General features: G+C 40.8%; 1 protein-coding gene across 1 annotated transcript in view; it reads right to left on the reverse strand.

Annotated features, from left to right (window-relative positions):
• Positions 1-16,353, reverse strand: part of DENND3 (DENN domain containing 3) — a 38,916-nt gene extending 22,563 nt beyond the window's left edge. Inside the window, exons 1-7 of the mRNA XM_048940395.1 lie at positions 16,180-16,353; positions 10,809-11,085; positions 9,983-10,098; positions 9,360-9,499; positions 3,246-3,357; positions 1,572-1,691; positions 829-1,047 (exon numbers count right to left, since the gene is read on the reverse strand). Coding sequence (XP_048796352.1) covers positions 829-1,047; positions 1,572-1,691; positions 3,246-3,357; positions 9,360-9,499; positions 9,983-10,098; positions 10,809-11,085; positions 16,180-16,263 — 1,068 coding nt within the window. The 5' untranslated portion in view covers positions 16,264-16,353. The remainder of the gene's footprint in view (positions 1-828; positions 1,048-1,571; positions 1,692-3,245; positions 3,358-9,359; positions 9,500-9,982; positions 10,099-10,808; positions 11,086-16,179) is intronic.
• Between the last annotated feature and the right edge of the window lie 864 nt (positions 16,354-17,217).

Raw genomic sequence — 17,217 nt, forward strand, 5'->3', positions numbered from 1 at the left:
TATCAAAGTGTGCTCTCTAATCTGAAGATACTTCTGATAGTGAGATCATCTTATCTGTGAAAATGAATTGTTATTAAAAAGGTCTAATACTTAGATTTAAATTGGACTTAACTAGACATAAGGTTACATTTGGCTTATAACCAGATGGATTAATACAATACAAACTTTCACAAATTTTTCCATGTTAGGTCTTCTGTGAGTATTCAAAACAGATGCAACACACTCAAAAAAGAATATTCTCATTAGTGCAGCACTACGATGCCGAGTCTTTCTTAAATCTTTTGGGGCAACCAAGATTGTTATTACCCACTGAAAGAAACTTACTTAAATAAGAGCCTGAAAGATGAGGACAAAAACAAATCTTCAGAATAAGAGAGAAATTGTATTCTTTATATTGCTTTTTTTTTTTTTTAATTAATTAATTACTCAACTCCATCATAAGGAACAGCAGCACTACTAGAGCATTTTCAAGTGCATGCTCACCTCTTAACCTGGAAAAGGCATCTAATTCATCCCACACAAATCTTTAAGCAAAAAAAAAAAAATCTCACTGATCTGAAGGGAAACTACTTATACACAACACATAGGTGGAATTTTTCCTGAATTGAAAACAGAACTCCCAGAAGTCACGTTTTTTATTCTTCAAATAAATGAAAGGTAAGGGGTATAAGGAGGAGTTGCTTCCATGGCTTCATTACTTTCAGTTTCTTCATTTCTTATATATCTAATTAAAAAATGTTCCAAGCTACATCTGAAAGAAGCAAGGAAATAAATGCATGGAAACTGAGCAGCAAGAATGGTATCAATGCTATCAGTCAAAAAACGTACTGTGCTAACTACTTCAAAATGATCAGCATGACATCCCATAAGAAAAGATGTTGGAGCCATTACAAAATCCAGCATATGACGAGACAGAAGAGGCACAAAGGTGTGTTGCCACTGAAGGGGATGAAGGTATAACATAAAGCACTCAGCCACAAGTGTCAGCAGGGCCCAGTCAGAAGAGAAGAACACCATTTTCCGCTCAGTCAAAATACAGGTAATAATCTGAAAACAACAAGAAGCTAAATGTTCGTGAAGAGTTATACTCAGAAAATACAATACATACACAAATACTTCATCTGCTTCCAAAACAGCCTCAATAGTTACCTTAGATCTTTTTAAATTGAAATAACATACACTTAGGGATTGACACCAAGAACAGACAAAAACAGTGACAGTGGATGTCAGCAAGAGTTGTGCCATCAGTGTCAGTGAAGATAAGGCTCAGCTGAAACACGTGGGTTATCTCACAAAGGTAAAACAAACCCCATGCTCAAGAACAGCATACCTGAATTCTAGGGTTTGTAATATTCTTTTGGGTAATTAAAACATCTTGTTTCCTTTTAAAACCACAAATTCCCACTACAGCCAATCTCAAATACATTTGAAAGTTGACTGGGTTTATCACAGAACCACAGAATCACAGAACGGCTGGAGTTGGAAGGGACCTCAAGGATCATGAATCTCCAACCTCTCTGCCACATGCAGGGCCACCAACCTCCCCATTTAATAACATTTAATCATTTTACCTGCAGCACCTGCTCTGGCTTGAAGCACAGCAATGGAAGATGAAGATCCAAGTCAATAACTGGACTGTCTGGATCCTCTCGTGAAGGAATAATTATTTGAAGTGGTTTCATATTAAATACCTGTTGAAACAGATGTTTTCTATTTCTTAGTGAAAGTGTTTCCACACCACATTTAAGTCAGAACTTTATTTCCAATTACACAATGTTAAAATCAACTGACTGCAAGACAACAGATATTCACATACTGAAGAAAATGGAAATAGAAATAATGGGAAGCATGAAAGGGCATAGCATCTAGTTTGAAAGACTAAAATGAACTTTGTCTTCTGTCATAATTGTACGATCTTCAGCCAATAAAACTTGAATTATTTTAACAGACTTTTAAAACCTTATTTGCTCTAATTTCAATAAAATAATGCAATTTATATTTGTAGAAAAACTTCAGATTTCCCAATCGTAGATAAAATTCATATAGGAAATAGGAAAAGTATGAACAAAAGTACTGAGCATGAACTGAAATGCAGATGACAAAACAAACAGAACCAAACAACACCTTTCCATGTTTCAGATATTCCTGTTCAAACGTCAGGGGGGTGAATACTGTATGTGCTGCATCTCTCAGCTCTTGGCAGCTGGTTTAGCCAAACTTTCAGCTATGCTATCTGTTTCTGCTTTAGCCCCTCATCCCTGGGTCAAGGAAATCAGCTAAGGAGAAGCATACAGCTGAAGCACTGCCTCCTTGGAACTATTTCAGCTCTATGAAAGGTAACGTGCTGAAACCATCAACTCAGCTGACATCCAGCTTGACTCAAAGGGTTGTAAAGAGATACAACCCAGGCATCTTAGCTTCCACACAGAATACAAACATTTACGTGAGTTTCTCTTCTCAGCTAGGTCTTTTCCACACAGCAGCAAATCCACCCTACCCATAACATTTAATTCACTATATACTGCTCTGCTTCCCCAGAGCCACTCAGACAAGATACAAACAAGTCCAGAACCATATGTGTTGTCCTAGCAACTTACTTCTTTAGTCTCATTTTTTTTCCACAGGGGCTGCATTACTTCTTAGTCACATAGCTGCACATCAATCCAACACACAATCAAGATGACAGCCATGATGACATACGCATCAGGCCCAAGACAGGGAACTCCCACACTTTGGCCAAGTGACACAGCTACATAATTTACTCGTGTTCAGTCATGTGTGTTTAGTGAGATGGCAGTGGCATATTGTAGAAGTGAAAGGTAAACTTCCTTTCGTATAGAGCAGGTGCAGACTGGAGCTTCCAGCTGCTTTTAGTAGAAATTATATGGGCTGACTCTCAGCAAACCAGAAGTTGGATTATGCTGTGCCCAGATGTACCCATGGCATCATCTCATATAGTAACTATCTGGGATGAACCTAATCTTTCCATGCAAAGTATTAAAAGTTAAACAGTATGACTAACAAGCATGCCAGTGTTCCAGCCTGCACCCTGGTCACACGATTTCTTGTACTTATAATACACAGCCTTAATTTCAGAGCATAGGTATTGACATCAATTATACACCAGCAGGTGAAATCTCTGATTTGATACTAAAGAACTTTCTCCAATTTTTACAAGAGCAACATCTTAGAGCTTTATAACATGTCATGTTAAAATAATGATGAAATTCAGCATCAGTAATTACCAAGTGCAGTGGTCCTGGTGGCGGGCTGGGTATCAAAAATAATTTTGCTGCAAACTCTTTTATGTGATCATCAACATCTAAGCCCTTGAAAGATCGCAGTTGCACTAATAAGCTGGAATGAAATGATAGACAATTATTTTTAAAGAATAACACACAAACAGGAAAGAAACTTTTCTGCTGGTAACCTAAAACTAAAAAACATTATTAGCAGCAATGAAGTTATTATACCAAATTATTTGTTTCTAGTTTACCACATATTCAGTAGTTCCATTCAATTTTTATGATGATGTACAACAGAAGCAGAAGTTTTTTTGTTTGTGGGGCTTTTTGTTTTCTTTCATAAAATAATGCTACATCATATACCAGAGCTAACACATTTTGTCTCACCATGGCAGAAGAAACCTAGAGGGGAGATATAGCTATACTAAGTGGCCTATACAGACTGCTTCAAAAACAACACACCAACAGTTGCAGCACTTGATGGTCATCTCATCCCAAGCATCAGACATCAACTCTGGAAAGGAACGTAGTGTCTCAGGAATAGAGAAGTTGTAGATAAAAAAAAGAGAAATAAAGACACGGGCTAAATTGCATGGAAATCTGAAGCAAGAGGCATATTTAGCATAAGAATCAATCATAGAATCATAGAATCATAGAATCACTAAGGTTGGAAAAGACCTAAAAGATCACCCAGTCCAACCGTTCACCTATTCCCAATAGCTCCCACTAAACCATGTCCCTCAACACAACATCCAGTCTTTCCTTGAACACCCCCAGGGTCGGTGATTCCACCACCTCCCTGGGCAGTCCATTACAGTGCCTGACCATAAGGTCTAGGCCTGCTTGGACACTGCTTACTGTTACCAGTCCTAAACACAAAATGAATAAACACAGCTGTGCAAACTTGTCAAATATCTGTTTTAGAACTGTGGTACTTCAGCTGTTCCAAGGCTACAAAGACGATGTGGTTTGTATTACGCGCCAACAACTCATGAATGTTTAAACATGATAGTAAGACCACAAACAAGAACGTCCAACAGAATTAACAAAATATAATTACTAGAAACTAAAAACCTAAAATGTAAGCCTGCAGAGGTTTATGTACAAAAATTAGGAACTTCGTGTGGTTATATTCTCCACTGAGGTTTTATTCTGCTTGGTACCTTTACTGGCTTCTTGTAGAATACTGGTTCTTGAGCAAGAAAGTCTACAAAGCAACTGAATAAATCAGGTGATATATTAGAAATCAGGACATGATATTTGTACATGGAATTAAGATTCTGGAATAAAAACACTGTCCTATATTATCGAGCTTTTTGTTGTATTAGCATAGCATTTAATAAATTCACATTTGGAAACAGTCCTGGCCTCAGCAGCTACTGCAGGGTGTGGAGGATGGGAAATTAAAATTTCTCAAAGAAAATCAGGGAGTAGAATCATTTTGAATAATTACACTGTAATATGTCAGCTGCTTATTATTATTTGAAACTGAAAAGTTTGCAGCAACATATTCAGTAAATGCTATAACAGAATCAACCTGATCTGGTGGTGAGGAGGAGACATACAGAAGGGATAGCAGGAATTTCCTGATCAGTACACCGTGCCCATTAATGCAATGTAATAGCAGCTGACAGCTCTGCTACTGCAAACATCTACTGAAATAAATGAGATAATCTCTGAAATATTAAAGAGAGACCTAAGGAGTTTATGAACCTTCCATTAACTATTAACTGCCTTCAAACAGATATTTCATCTAACAAGAACACGTAAGAATAGGCCCTTTGTACTGCCTCAGTGCTGTGAGCAATTTGTACACTGCTCTCAAGGCAGCTGAAAAGACCAATACATAGGCTGGAAGATTTACTATCTGAATGGAGTCTATTCATCCATCCTAGACAGGAGCTCATCCAGGAGCAGACTACTGGTAGGGATGTTTCATTTTACACGTAGAGTAACAGACTGTGGTAAAAAACAGATCGTGTGAAGTGCTCAAACCTCTCCATTTAAAAACAAACCTTTTCAAATAACACAGAAAAATGCAATGACTGCAGTGTTGTGAACCCATCTCGATGCACATCCGCGTGCTTTAGGAAGAGGTGCAGAGTCCATTTCAACTGCTTTAGATCTGGAATTACTGCACACTGGTAACATGAAAACTAGCTGTAAAATTAATTTAACAGAACTTTGATGAAAGTTAGCAAGTTCATCTTGCAGTTCAAAGCACTTACATGGATCTAATGTTTGACACTGACTTCGAATCTGAGATTGATCTCTGTTCTTAGTTGTTATTTCTACAACACTTGGCCATATGAGAAAGGTTAGAAGCCCAAGTTTTATTTAGGAATGCTTACAATGATAAAACACCTCTGAGGGCTCTTCTACTTGAAAGCAAGTATCACCCCACCTATGTGCAACCCTTTGCATTGCATGTCATGGAAACAACCAGTTGTACATAGGAGAATTCTGGTGAAAAACAAAATCTTCACAGAATCACAGAATGGCCTGGGTTGAAAAGGACCACAGTGATCATCTGGTTTCAACCCCCTGCTATGTGCAGGGTCGCCAACCACCAGACCAGGCTGCCCAGAGCCACAGCCAGCCTGGCCTTGAATGCCTCCAGGGATGGGGCATCCACAACCTCCTTGGGCAACCTGTTCCAGTGCATCACCACCCTCTGTGTGAAAAACTTCCTCCTAATATCTGACCTAAACCTCTCCTGTCTCAGTTTAAAAACATTCCCCCTTGTCCTATCACTATCTACCCTTGTGAACAGCTGTTCCCTCTCCTGTTGATACACTCCCTTCAAGTACTGGAAGGCTGCAATAAAGTTTCCCTGGAGCCTTCTCTTCTTTAAGCTAAACAAGCCCAGAACCTTTTGCTATAACAGGATCCAGAACAGAAACAGAATCTGTTTAGATGCTACTTCAACATCAGGCCTTCATCAACAACAGCAAATAGTATTTTTACACTAGTTATTACCAGGAAAGGGTTACATACTAGAACTGATGGCTTAAGGTCCATCAGAAATTGTTTTCATATCCCCAGGCTAGTAGAAAAAAACAAAAACAAGAAGAAAAAAAACCACGAAGCATCCAGCAAAACAACACTGAAGCATCACTGAAGCATAACAAAAACACTCTTCTAATCTGCTGCTATTACTTGTTAAGTATATAAGGCACCACTACTTGAGAACATCTGCTCAGCGAAAACATTAAATTAAATATTTAACCCATAGGCCACCTGATTGCACTTAAGGCACCTGAAATGAAAAAAAACTTCATTTCTGTGTTTCAGGAAAAGACAAAGTTTTGAAATGTTACAAACACCTGAAACAACTCCAGCTGTACAGAGAACTATGCTCAAAATGTATCACTGAGGTCCTGTTTGCTATAATTGCTTATATTCAGAACAACCACACATCCCAGCAACTGTTTTATTCCTGATGCTGGAAAAAACAAAGATCACTAATACAAAGTAACAACAATAATGATAATGTTATCTCTCCACTCCTTCCTCCCCACCCACTGAAGAATGCAAGAGGTATTTTACAAGAGCAAAAAAATAAAAAGAACAGAATACTCTGAATTTGTCTATCAAATGCAATCAAGGAAAACAAGCAGCGATTACAAGCTTAAAAAAGAGTTCCAAAAGAACATATCATGGAAACATAAGCAGTTGAGTTTCCAGTCCAGCAGGAAAAGTCAGCCTCGCCACTTCCCCTCTCCTTGCAGCTCCACACAATAGTATCTTACAGCCAGGTGACCCAGCAATATGGAAGGAGAGATGTGCAACTGAATGACAAATACCTATTATAAGATCAGGACAGCACATAGTTTTATTAACCTGTGGAATTTCCATATAATTATTCACGTGTTTATTCATCAATTAAAGCTTAAACGGTAGGTTGAAGATAAATTTGAACTCCCTCTAAAAAGCAGTACAGCTTAAATGATAAAACTATCTAAAGCTAGCCTAAAGGCTAATGCTTTAAGTAGGTGCAGAAATCTACTATGTATGATTAGGACAGAAATGTTTAATTACAGTGCTTGAAATACCCAGCCAGAGGCAGGAGCTTGCATTTCTTAAGAGCTGACTCTACCTGCAAGTTTCTTCCTGCACGTGGAGAGACTCCACCTGAAAGCTGGCTCCTGTCTGCTCTGAACAAATACAAGAGACCCAGAAATATTTTTGCAACCTCTGGAATTTTCCATGGCTTTCCTGAATATTTTCCCACTGCTTCTTTAGTGGACTATTTAGAAATCCATTCACATTGACTGCTTCTCCCAGCTCAGTATTATCTCACATCAGAGAACAAATGACTCATTCATGAATTTACTATATAAACTACTGGAAAAGCTGAATCTGTGCTACTTCCCAGGCAGCAGAAAGCTATTGTGTACTATGCCCCTATGAAGGTTGAGCTCACAAAATATTATAAGAACAAAATACTATAAATATTTAAAAAGATAAATGGGAAAGCATCACACCTCAGGAACACAGCTGTAACAGTTACACAGATGACCATTCACTTGAGATCTGAAAGTAAAAAAAAGGCAGCCATGAATCAGCTCCAGCAGCACTGACAGCTGGTGCAACTTCAGTGGAAGGAATGGAAAAAGTGATCAAGGCAGGAAAATAGAAAGGGAAAGAAAGGTTTCCTTTCTGTTTTAGTGATCATCTCAATTTTGCACTACCCTCTGAACACCCAGCAAGTTTGCTGACAACACCAAGATGAGTGGTGCGGTTGACACGGTGGAAGGAAGGGATGCCACTCAGAGGGACCTCAACAGACTTGAAAGGTGGGCCTGGGTGAACCTGATGGGGTTCAACACAGCAAAGTGCAGAGTTTTGCACTTGGGCCGGAGGAATCCCAGGCATCCATACAGACTGGAAGGAGGGGTCCTAAAGAGCAGCCCTGCAGAGAAGGACCTGGGGGTCCTGATGGGTGAAAAGCTTAACATGAGCCAGCAGTGTGCTCTTGCAGCTCAGAAAGCAAATGGTATCCTGGGCTCCATCAGAAGAGGGGTGGCCAGCAGGGACAGGGAGGTGATTGTCCCCCTCTACTCTGCTCTTGTGAGGCCCCATCTGCAGTACTGTGTCCAGGTCCGGAGCCCCCAGTATAAGAAAGACAGGGAGCTGTTGGAGAGGGTCCAGAGGAGAGCCACAAAGATGATCAGGAGACTGGAGCACCTCCCCTACGAAAACAGGCTGAGGGAGCTGGGCTTGTTCAGCTTGGAGAAAAGAAGGCTGCGGGGTGACCTCATGGCAGCCTTTCAGTACCTAAAGGGAGCCTACAAACAGGAGGGGAATCAACTCTTGGAAAGGGTTGATAACTGCAGGACAGGGGGAAATGGTTTTAAGTTGAGGGAGGGGAGACTTAGGTAGGATGTCAGGGGGAAGTTCTTTAAAGAGAGAGTGGTGAGGTGCTGGAACAGGCTGCCCAGAGAGGCTGTGGATGCTCCATCCCTGGAGGTGTTCAAGGCCAGGTTGGATGGGGCCCTGGGCAGCCTGCTCTGGTATTAAATGGGGAGACTGGTAACCCTGCATGTGGCAGGGGGTTGGAGCTTGAAGATCCTTGAGGTCCCTTCCAACCCTGGCCATTCTGTGATACCCAGTTGCCATCATCTCTAGGTCCCACAATTAATATCTTTACATATGCTTTGAAAATGGCAGGATAGATCTAGCACAAACAAAGGCAGTGGGGTTATGACCTCAAAATAAGTTACTGAAAAAAGACAAACCCATGATTACTTATCTTGTAACCCATCTGTGCTGCATAATATTTTGCCTCTTTCAACCTGTAATGTACTCTGTATGCTGCAATGCTGTCTCCTGCTTTTATGACAGCCAAGTAAGCACTGCACTTCCTCACATAACTTGAATTATTTAGTTAAAAATAAATAAATAGTGTGATGATTTATACCAGCATGACAGAATTGCAGTCTGTCTTCCTTATATCCAAGTAACATTCGCTTTACATTTCTTCTTTTCCACTCCCCTACAACTCATAACTTAAAACTAACAGCTGTTTTAGTATCATGCAAACTCACATATTAATACATTAAGACCTGCATAATTATTTCCAGTAGAGACAAACAGGATAGCAAGTCTTACCATGAGAGACAATCCTTGAGGGCATTAAAATATGGATATCTGGATATAACACAAATAGCAAGCGGTACAAAACAGCCAGGCTTCTTCCCTGCCCGCAGAGATTCCCACTGGGCCTGTCCATTGGAGGCAATACAGCCATCCTACAAAGAAACTACAGATTAATGTGTTTATGTTAATCAGGAATTTATGGCTGGCATTTTCTTAAGAACCCAAGAGAGTTGATACCCCAATTCCCTCAAATTTTAAAGGGATTTGGATGTCTATCTCCCTTGAGCTCTTCAGAAAAATGTCAGCCTACAACACTGCAACACACTTATTAAATGAATCTTAGGAGAGAAGATGTTTATAAAGAACACAGAGTATACACACACACAAAACATGCCTGAGGGAAAAGACTTCATTTAAATATTCAGAACTCCTAATTGAAATCATAACAGTTTCTTCAGAGATTTACATTAGAACAGCACTGAATTAAATGACAACAGCATTATAAAATTTGATTTGTTCTGATTCCTACTAACAAAAATTATCAGATAACTAAATTTCAAAAACACACCTGCCATTACTTTCAAAGTGTTTATCTCTTAATATATTTCAATAAGAGCATGAGTTAAAGAACATACTTGCATTGGCTGATAGTACTGTGCAACAACACCATATGTTCTGTTACCACAGACATCTGTGAAGACCAGGAAGTGAATGTGGTCCTCTCTTGGTTCTGAAGTCATATAAAGTCCTCCTGCAATGAAGACAGAAACTTTTTTTTTTTTAATAGTCTATACACATATTTGCAACTGCTTGAAAAATGATTACTGATAACAAATACTGCTCATTTCTACCTAATTTCAAGAGAAATGTCTCGTTTGAAGCGTTTAGAATGCACATATTGCATTTTATTTAACAGTTATTAGAAAGGTTGTAAGCCACACAGTACTGAAGGAGCAAAGATATTACATAGTTATTTTGCATTTTAAATGGCAAAATACAACAGATGAGTTTTGTTCACTTTTTTTTTTTTTCTTCCCTCCAAGATATTTGCAAGGTCTGCAATTCCAATATGCCTGTTAAAATTGTTGCGATTAAGCCTAGAGGAAATAGTCATGACTTCATGGATATCTTAAGAGCCAATGAAAAGTGAAGTGAAAAGTACTCAGTTGTTTAAGACAAACAACAAAAAAAAAAAGTTAAAGAGAAAATATATGTTCATTTAAACCAGGATTTACCAACAATAGAAAGGGATTTCTGGTCTCCCCCTCTTGGAACTGTTGCAACAACCAGCACCGATGGATCTGCTCACACTGAACAGCCCTGCACATAACAGCTGCTCTCAACACCGACTTGCTCACAAGCAGACCCATTTATTTATTCATCAATATAGTAAAGATGCTTTTATAATGGATCAACAAATATTAAAACAGTTCTCATTTAGAAGTGGGAAGACTGCAGTACCTGGGAAGCACAGCTGTGGCAAACCAATGAGATCGATGTCCTTTGGAACTGTAACATCTTCAGTGCCAGGTGCTTTCTGATCCCCATTGAGAGTCCTGGCATTTTCCAACTTTGGTCTCTCTTTCTTTTTTCGGAAAGACCGGCGTTTACCTCTGTTGAAGTTGTTACCACTTGTGTTAGTCGAGTGAGTATCATCTCTGCTGATAAACGGAGGCACAAACACAGAAAGAACTTCTGGATCCAGGGGAAGAAGACTTCTGGGCTTTCTTTGAGCGTCCTTTAAAAAAGAAATAGCAACAAAAAAATAAACTGACCCTTATCCCCCTAGGTTGTTTTCTTTTGAAGCATTTTTAGCTCTATTTTCTCTCTTCTTCTAAAATTGTGCTTTCATAATACACTTTCTCTTAATAACTCATCTTTCATTTAGTTTCTTGATTTAAATAAGTTAATGCAAGGGGATTACACAGCTCATTTTTAATTGGCAATAAATCATTCTTCATCATTCAAAACATACCTTATCAATAAATCCCTTTGCATAGAAAAGGAACAAATCCTAAGTAAGTTATTTTCTCCTTCCAAGCATTTAGAATAAGCATAAGCTGTATTTAAAATAAAAATTTGCTAACAGAAAACAGGCAGCAAGTAAATAAAAGCAAACAAAAAAAGAAGTGGAGCTGAACTCCCTAGGTAAGTCTTTGTTCAATTTTAGGGAAAACCTGGGAGCACTTTTTGTATTCTTGACCATATTACGGATACAAGTAGTTACATTTTCAATCGTTTCATGGTAATTTTAATTCCTTCTGCACAACCAAAACAGCAAAGTGAAAGCTTTGTTCAGTGAACGGATATTTGGAAACAGGAAAGGCAAGCCTCGCTGCGGTCGAGAAGCTGTTCCATTTCAACTCATTGCCAACTGATAAACGAAGTACACAGGCAACTTCTAACTTTTAACATGCAGCACTAACACTTATTTAAAATATTCCTTGAGTACCAATAATGACATCTTTCATTATTTCCCCCACTTCTTAAAATACTTATAAAGGCAAGTTCTTTTGTTTCACTAAAGCAAATCTTCTTTCATCAAGGTTTTGGCTTATAGGTTTGAGCAGCTGAGTCCATGTCCTGGTTTCAGCTGAGGTACAGTTAATTTTCTTCCTCATGCTGTACGGTGCTGCGTCATGGCTTTAGGATCAAAGTCATGTTGTCAGCACACTGATGTTTTCGTTACTGCTGAGCAGTGTTTACACAGTGCCAAGGGCATCTCAGCTTCTCACAGTGCTGTTCCAGCAAGGAGATGGAGTGCACAAGGAGTTGGGAGGGGACAGAACCAGGACGGGTGAGCAAGTGTGGCCAAAAGCACATCCCATAGCATATGGTGTCAGGCTGAGCAATAACACTGAGGAGATTTGGACAGTAATGCAGCCGATGCTCAGGGACTGGCTGGGCATCAGTCAACAGGTGGTTAGCAACTGCACTATGCATCAACTGCTTTGTGTATTCTTCTGCCATCATTATTTTCCCTTCCCTTTTCATCCTATTGAATTATCTTTATCTCAACCCATGAGTTCTACCTTTTTTTTCTACCTGACTCACCCCCATTCCACTGGGGCAGTGAGCAAACAGCTCTGTGGTGCTTAGCTGCCTGCTGGGTTAATCTACAAAGTGCACCATCAGTCTTCCTCACATTTGAAGCATCACAGCAAAAATGAGAAGAAATACTTACCTTTATGACATATTAGTACGTATCTTAAGCTCCACAGTATTGTAGAATAGTATAACTGGGATACTAAAAGATATATTGATGACTTAAAGGAGCATGCTACAAACTGGAATACTGGCTGCCATACCTGCCAAGCTAAGAACTTAATTGTTCTAGTTGGCAATTGACACCCACTCCAAGTCAAAAAACTCTGAACAGAGATAAATCCAACATGATGAGCCTCAAAAAACATGCTGCAGAATTTTACAGATGGAAATTCAGAATTAAAGCTTAGCCCTACGGCTGTTATGCCAGGGAAACACACACCTACTTCAGCAGTAGCAATCTATCTCAACACGGCAGATCTGCCCCACAGAGTTTTTCATACAAGGTTGCTTTGACAAGGAATCCCTGACTTGCACTGAAGGCATCTCTGTGCTACAAAATACTGGATGACAGCCGGAAATTTAACGGCCTCACAGTGTCACAGTTTCTGACACAGTAGTCCTGGATGTCTGAGACTGCAAGAGAGGCACTAGACACCAGGTTTCATTCACAGAACAGCTTTGTCAGTGCTGTCACTGACCCAGTGACCTACCCACCAGCATTCACATCAGCTCTTATTAATGTCCGTGGTCAGAGTCATATTTTCTTACCCTCTCAGTTCAGAGGGAGTGGATAGGCAGCAACAGAACAATACTGACGTTCTCCTACTATTCATTTCTTACTCTCTTCTCCTACCGTCACTCCTTTGTTTTGGAGCACTCTACTGACTGGTTTTTTTCACTACCAAATGCCCCACAGCATACCTAGTTTATTACAAAGACTAAAGCCTTTTCTTTCCTATAACTCTGCAAGATTCCTCATTAAGATGACTTCTACTCCTGTGAAAATAGTACCATATATGACATAGAGAAGAAACAGTCTTTTTTTCAGTGACCACTATTCTAAACACGAGAAGTAGAACGTTGAAATCACAGAACAGAGTGTAATATCAGCCACGTGATACCTCCTTGATCTCATTTTCCTCTTTCTATCACTGAAGAAGTTCATTGCATCCCAAATGTCATGAAAGAACTGGCTTCTTTACAGAAAAGCTGGGCAGGGAAAGTCACGAAGCTTTAGAAGAGTTAGTTTGGAAGGGTCCTCTGGAGTAGAAACTTTTACTCAAAGCAACAAGTAAAGATAGATCAGGCTGCTCTGGATCTTATCCAGACATCACCTGGTCTAAGGAGCCTGCTTTGATAGGGGATTGGACAAGATGATCTCTAGAGGTCCCTTCCAGCACCTACAATTCTGAGAGTCTCAGAAATCCATTAAGAAGCAAATTTTCATCACTTGCACTCCAGCTCTCATAAAATTCAGACATCTACTTCTGTTGGTAAGCAATTGCCTTTATTGAGCTCTACAAAGCTGGGATATATTCCAAACAGGTATCTACCTCTGTGCTGAATTATGACGATGACAATGGCCAGCATTTACCTTCAACCTGCTTGCTATGGCTCTGATAATGCAAGCCATTACATGCTCAGCTTTCACTGCCACAAGAGCACATCAGTGACTAATAATCAACTTGATAATATATGGCTTCTTGCACAAGACACCTCATTTCCAGAAGGCTATTACAGAAAAAGGCAAAAAAAAAAAAAAAAAAAGGGGGGGGGGGGGTTTGAAGGTAGGGCTTGGGGGCTATGCCTGAATTAAGATAGCCGGAAAGCATAACACAGCCATTGTCAGAGCAACATCTGTATCACTGGGAGTGGTAGGCAGATACAGAAATCAACAACTGAGGCAACTGGAAGATGCCAGACATCTTGCAGACTGCTCACGTGTCACATTTGTCATAACAAAACCCAGCTTTACATCTGACAATGACTTGGGGAAAAGAAGTCGGCTGTATGACCTTCATTATTGTACATCTCAGCCCTACAAAATATACACTGCCAACACCAAAAATGTCATATGTATTTGAAAAGCTGTCTTTGATCTCTTCAAACTGAAGCCTCAGAGTGACAACCACATTGCCAGTAAGGAGGATCCATGGATGACAGCACAGAAACTTCAGCTGCAGAGCTTCAGTACAAAATTTTATCGTTGTTCCCGGAATCTCCACTGTCGACAGGTCAATAATACAAAGCTTCTCTTACTTTGGGAGTGGTTTAACTATCATGCTCCCACTGATTTTATTACTTTATAACCCCGTACTGCAATAAAATAACTGCATAAACACACTTTCAAGACCAAGATTTGAAGGTTACACCTGCAAATACCACCTGAGCCCAGCACTTCACAGTAAAGTTCTCTTTTTCGCTCATCTTTGTCGATCAGTTCTCTTCTTTCTGCATTCACTGTAATTGCACAAAACATATCCTATCATTTCTTCACATAGATAGCACTGTGGAAAGAAGAGGAAGTGGAATAACCCTACAAACACTCCCCCAGACAGCGACTGAAATCCCTGCAGTTCAACAGCTTGAAGAGATGTTACTATAGTAATATTAACACCCAGAGAGACTACTTTCCTTTCTGACACTGCATTCTGTATTTTGAGCAAACAGAGGATTCAAAACCTGTGGCGTAAGCAAAGCAATTGAATGGCTCCATTTATTATTTTTTTTTAAATCCAATTTCCTATGTATTGTTCTACAGGTTTTTTTGGAAGCAATGAGATCACACTGACTGGATGCCAGTGGACTGAAAAAAGAAATTCACCCATTCTAAGTTTACTTCTCAAACAAATACCAAAACAACACGTACATGCCAGTTACAAAAGTCTGGTGATAAGATTTATGGCACATCTACTTCCCCAATATCAACGTACGCGTGAATGAGGTCCTGGAATTTGAACCTCACTGTAACCAATATCACTTAAGAAGCCAACATTTGCAAAGCTGTCTCCTGAGTGAGCAACAAGAAAGACTTTTTTATCTAATGCTATTAGACTGCACAAAGTCAAGTTCAAGGCAGACAGCAGAGATCCGTGGGAGCAGAAGTTTTGGCTTTCAGCATGTGCCAGCATCACCACCTCTCCCTCAGCAGGACAGTATCAGACACTGCCACCAGCACACCTTAACAAAGCAAAATCAGGAAGAGAGTCGAACTGTTAAGTCACATGGGAAACAACAGGTGAGCAACAAGTTATAAACCAAATACTCAAAGCAGAACACAAGCTAGCAACTTCTGCTGCACCTGAATAGAACAGGTTGTAAGAAATCAGAGCACTTGTGACTCCAAGCTTAATCTCCATGCAGGGATTTACACCCTCATGTTCTCCTAGTGGTGCTTTATTCCCCTATAATCCAGAAGATGGAAAATGGGATGTTAAACTGTGAAGGATACACACCATTGAAACATCCTGCTGCTCCAGCTTACAGAAACCCATTGTGTTCTTCACATACATCCAAAAAGTGTCATTGCTTAACATCGCTATGGAATAACCCCTACTTTGTTGATACTCTCTTACCAAAACAACTGCTTTTAAAGCATTTCTGCCGCATGCAATGACAACACCGAGGCAAAGCAGCAGTTTTGCTGATCGGTGGAAAGAAGCCGAGCCAGGGGGGTGGGAGAGCGGCTGATTTCGTCCAAGCCCGAGTTAAACCTCCAGGAGAGCCACGCAGACAGGAGGAGCCCCATAGACAACCGAGTCCGGCACCCACCGACCCCCCTCACCTGCAGCTGAGCCCTCAACTGCTCCCTGGGCACGCCGACCAGCAAGCAGACCTCCAACAGGCCCGAAGGCAGCGCATCCTCCATGGCACAGCGAGGCAAAGCGGACGGGACACGGCAACCCTCCGGCGGCGCCGTTCCTCAGGGCCTCTCCGCTCCTCCCAGTCGGCCGCCTCGGTGGGGAGGGGGCGGAGCGCTGCCTCACCCGGCTCTGAGAGCCCGCCTCTCCCCCCCCCTTAGGCGTTTTGATTGGCTTTCCGTCCTGTCGCTCTTGACTGTGACCAATCAGAGCCATAAGCGGTGACCTGGCGGGCAGGGTGAGGGCGGGACCTCACCGCCTCAGAGCGGCTGGCGACCGGCGGTGAGGTATTTCCCCCACTCGCTGCGAAGGTCACGCTCTTCGCACCTCTTCTCCACCGGGAGAGTCCCTGGAAAAGCCATTTTTCTTCCCAAAAGGAAGCTTAAGCCAGTTTCCCGGAGGGTCTGATGGCACGAAAAGGCTGAGGTGCCTCAAGCTTGCCCCAGTGCCTCTGAGAAGCGGGTGAAGTCATAGCCTAGTGCTTTGATAAGAGGTGCTGTCCTCCTCCTGTTTGCTTCAGGTGACTCAGCAGTAGTATGTGACTGGCATTAATAGTGTCACGTTTACGTAACGCGTCATAGTTTCGACAAGCTGTAACCACAGGGCTGATGGCAGTCTGTGGGGTGTTTTCATCTCAGAAGCTTCCCAATCGGGGCTGCCCACGCAGCAGAGAAACAACTGAAGGGACTCTGCTTTCTTTTTGAGCTGCTTTATACACAATGAGTCACTCCCTATTGCCCACAAGCTTTTACGGTTTCACCATGATTTATATGAGGACTAAAGGAATTTCCTTTTGAAAATTAATATAGACGTTGTTTGTATTCTGCAGGTTTATTCATACGATGCTCAGTTCACTGTCTTCTCTTTCATTTACAGTTCAGATGATTGCACGCCTGTATCATTGTTGCACAGCCATATCTTTCTTTCATTGAGTACTAAAACTCAGACCACTGCTTCCTTCC

Source organism: Lagopus muta, chromosome 3 (genome assembly GCF_023343835.1).
Source record: "Lagopus muta isolate bLagMut1 chromosome 3, bLagMut1 primary, whole genome shotgun sequence".
NCBI lineage: Eukaryota > Metazoa > Chordata > Aves > Galliformes > Phasianidae > Lagopus > Lagopus muta.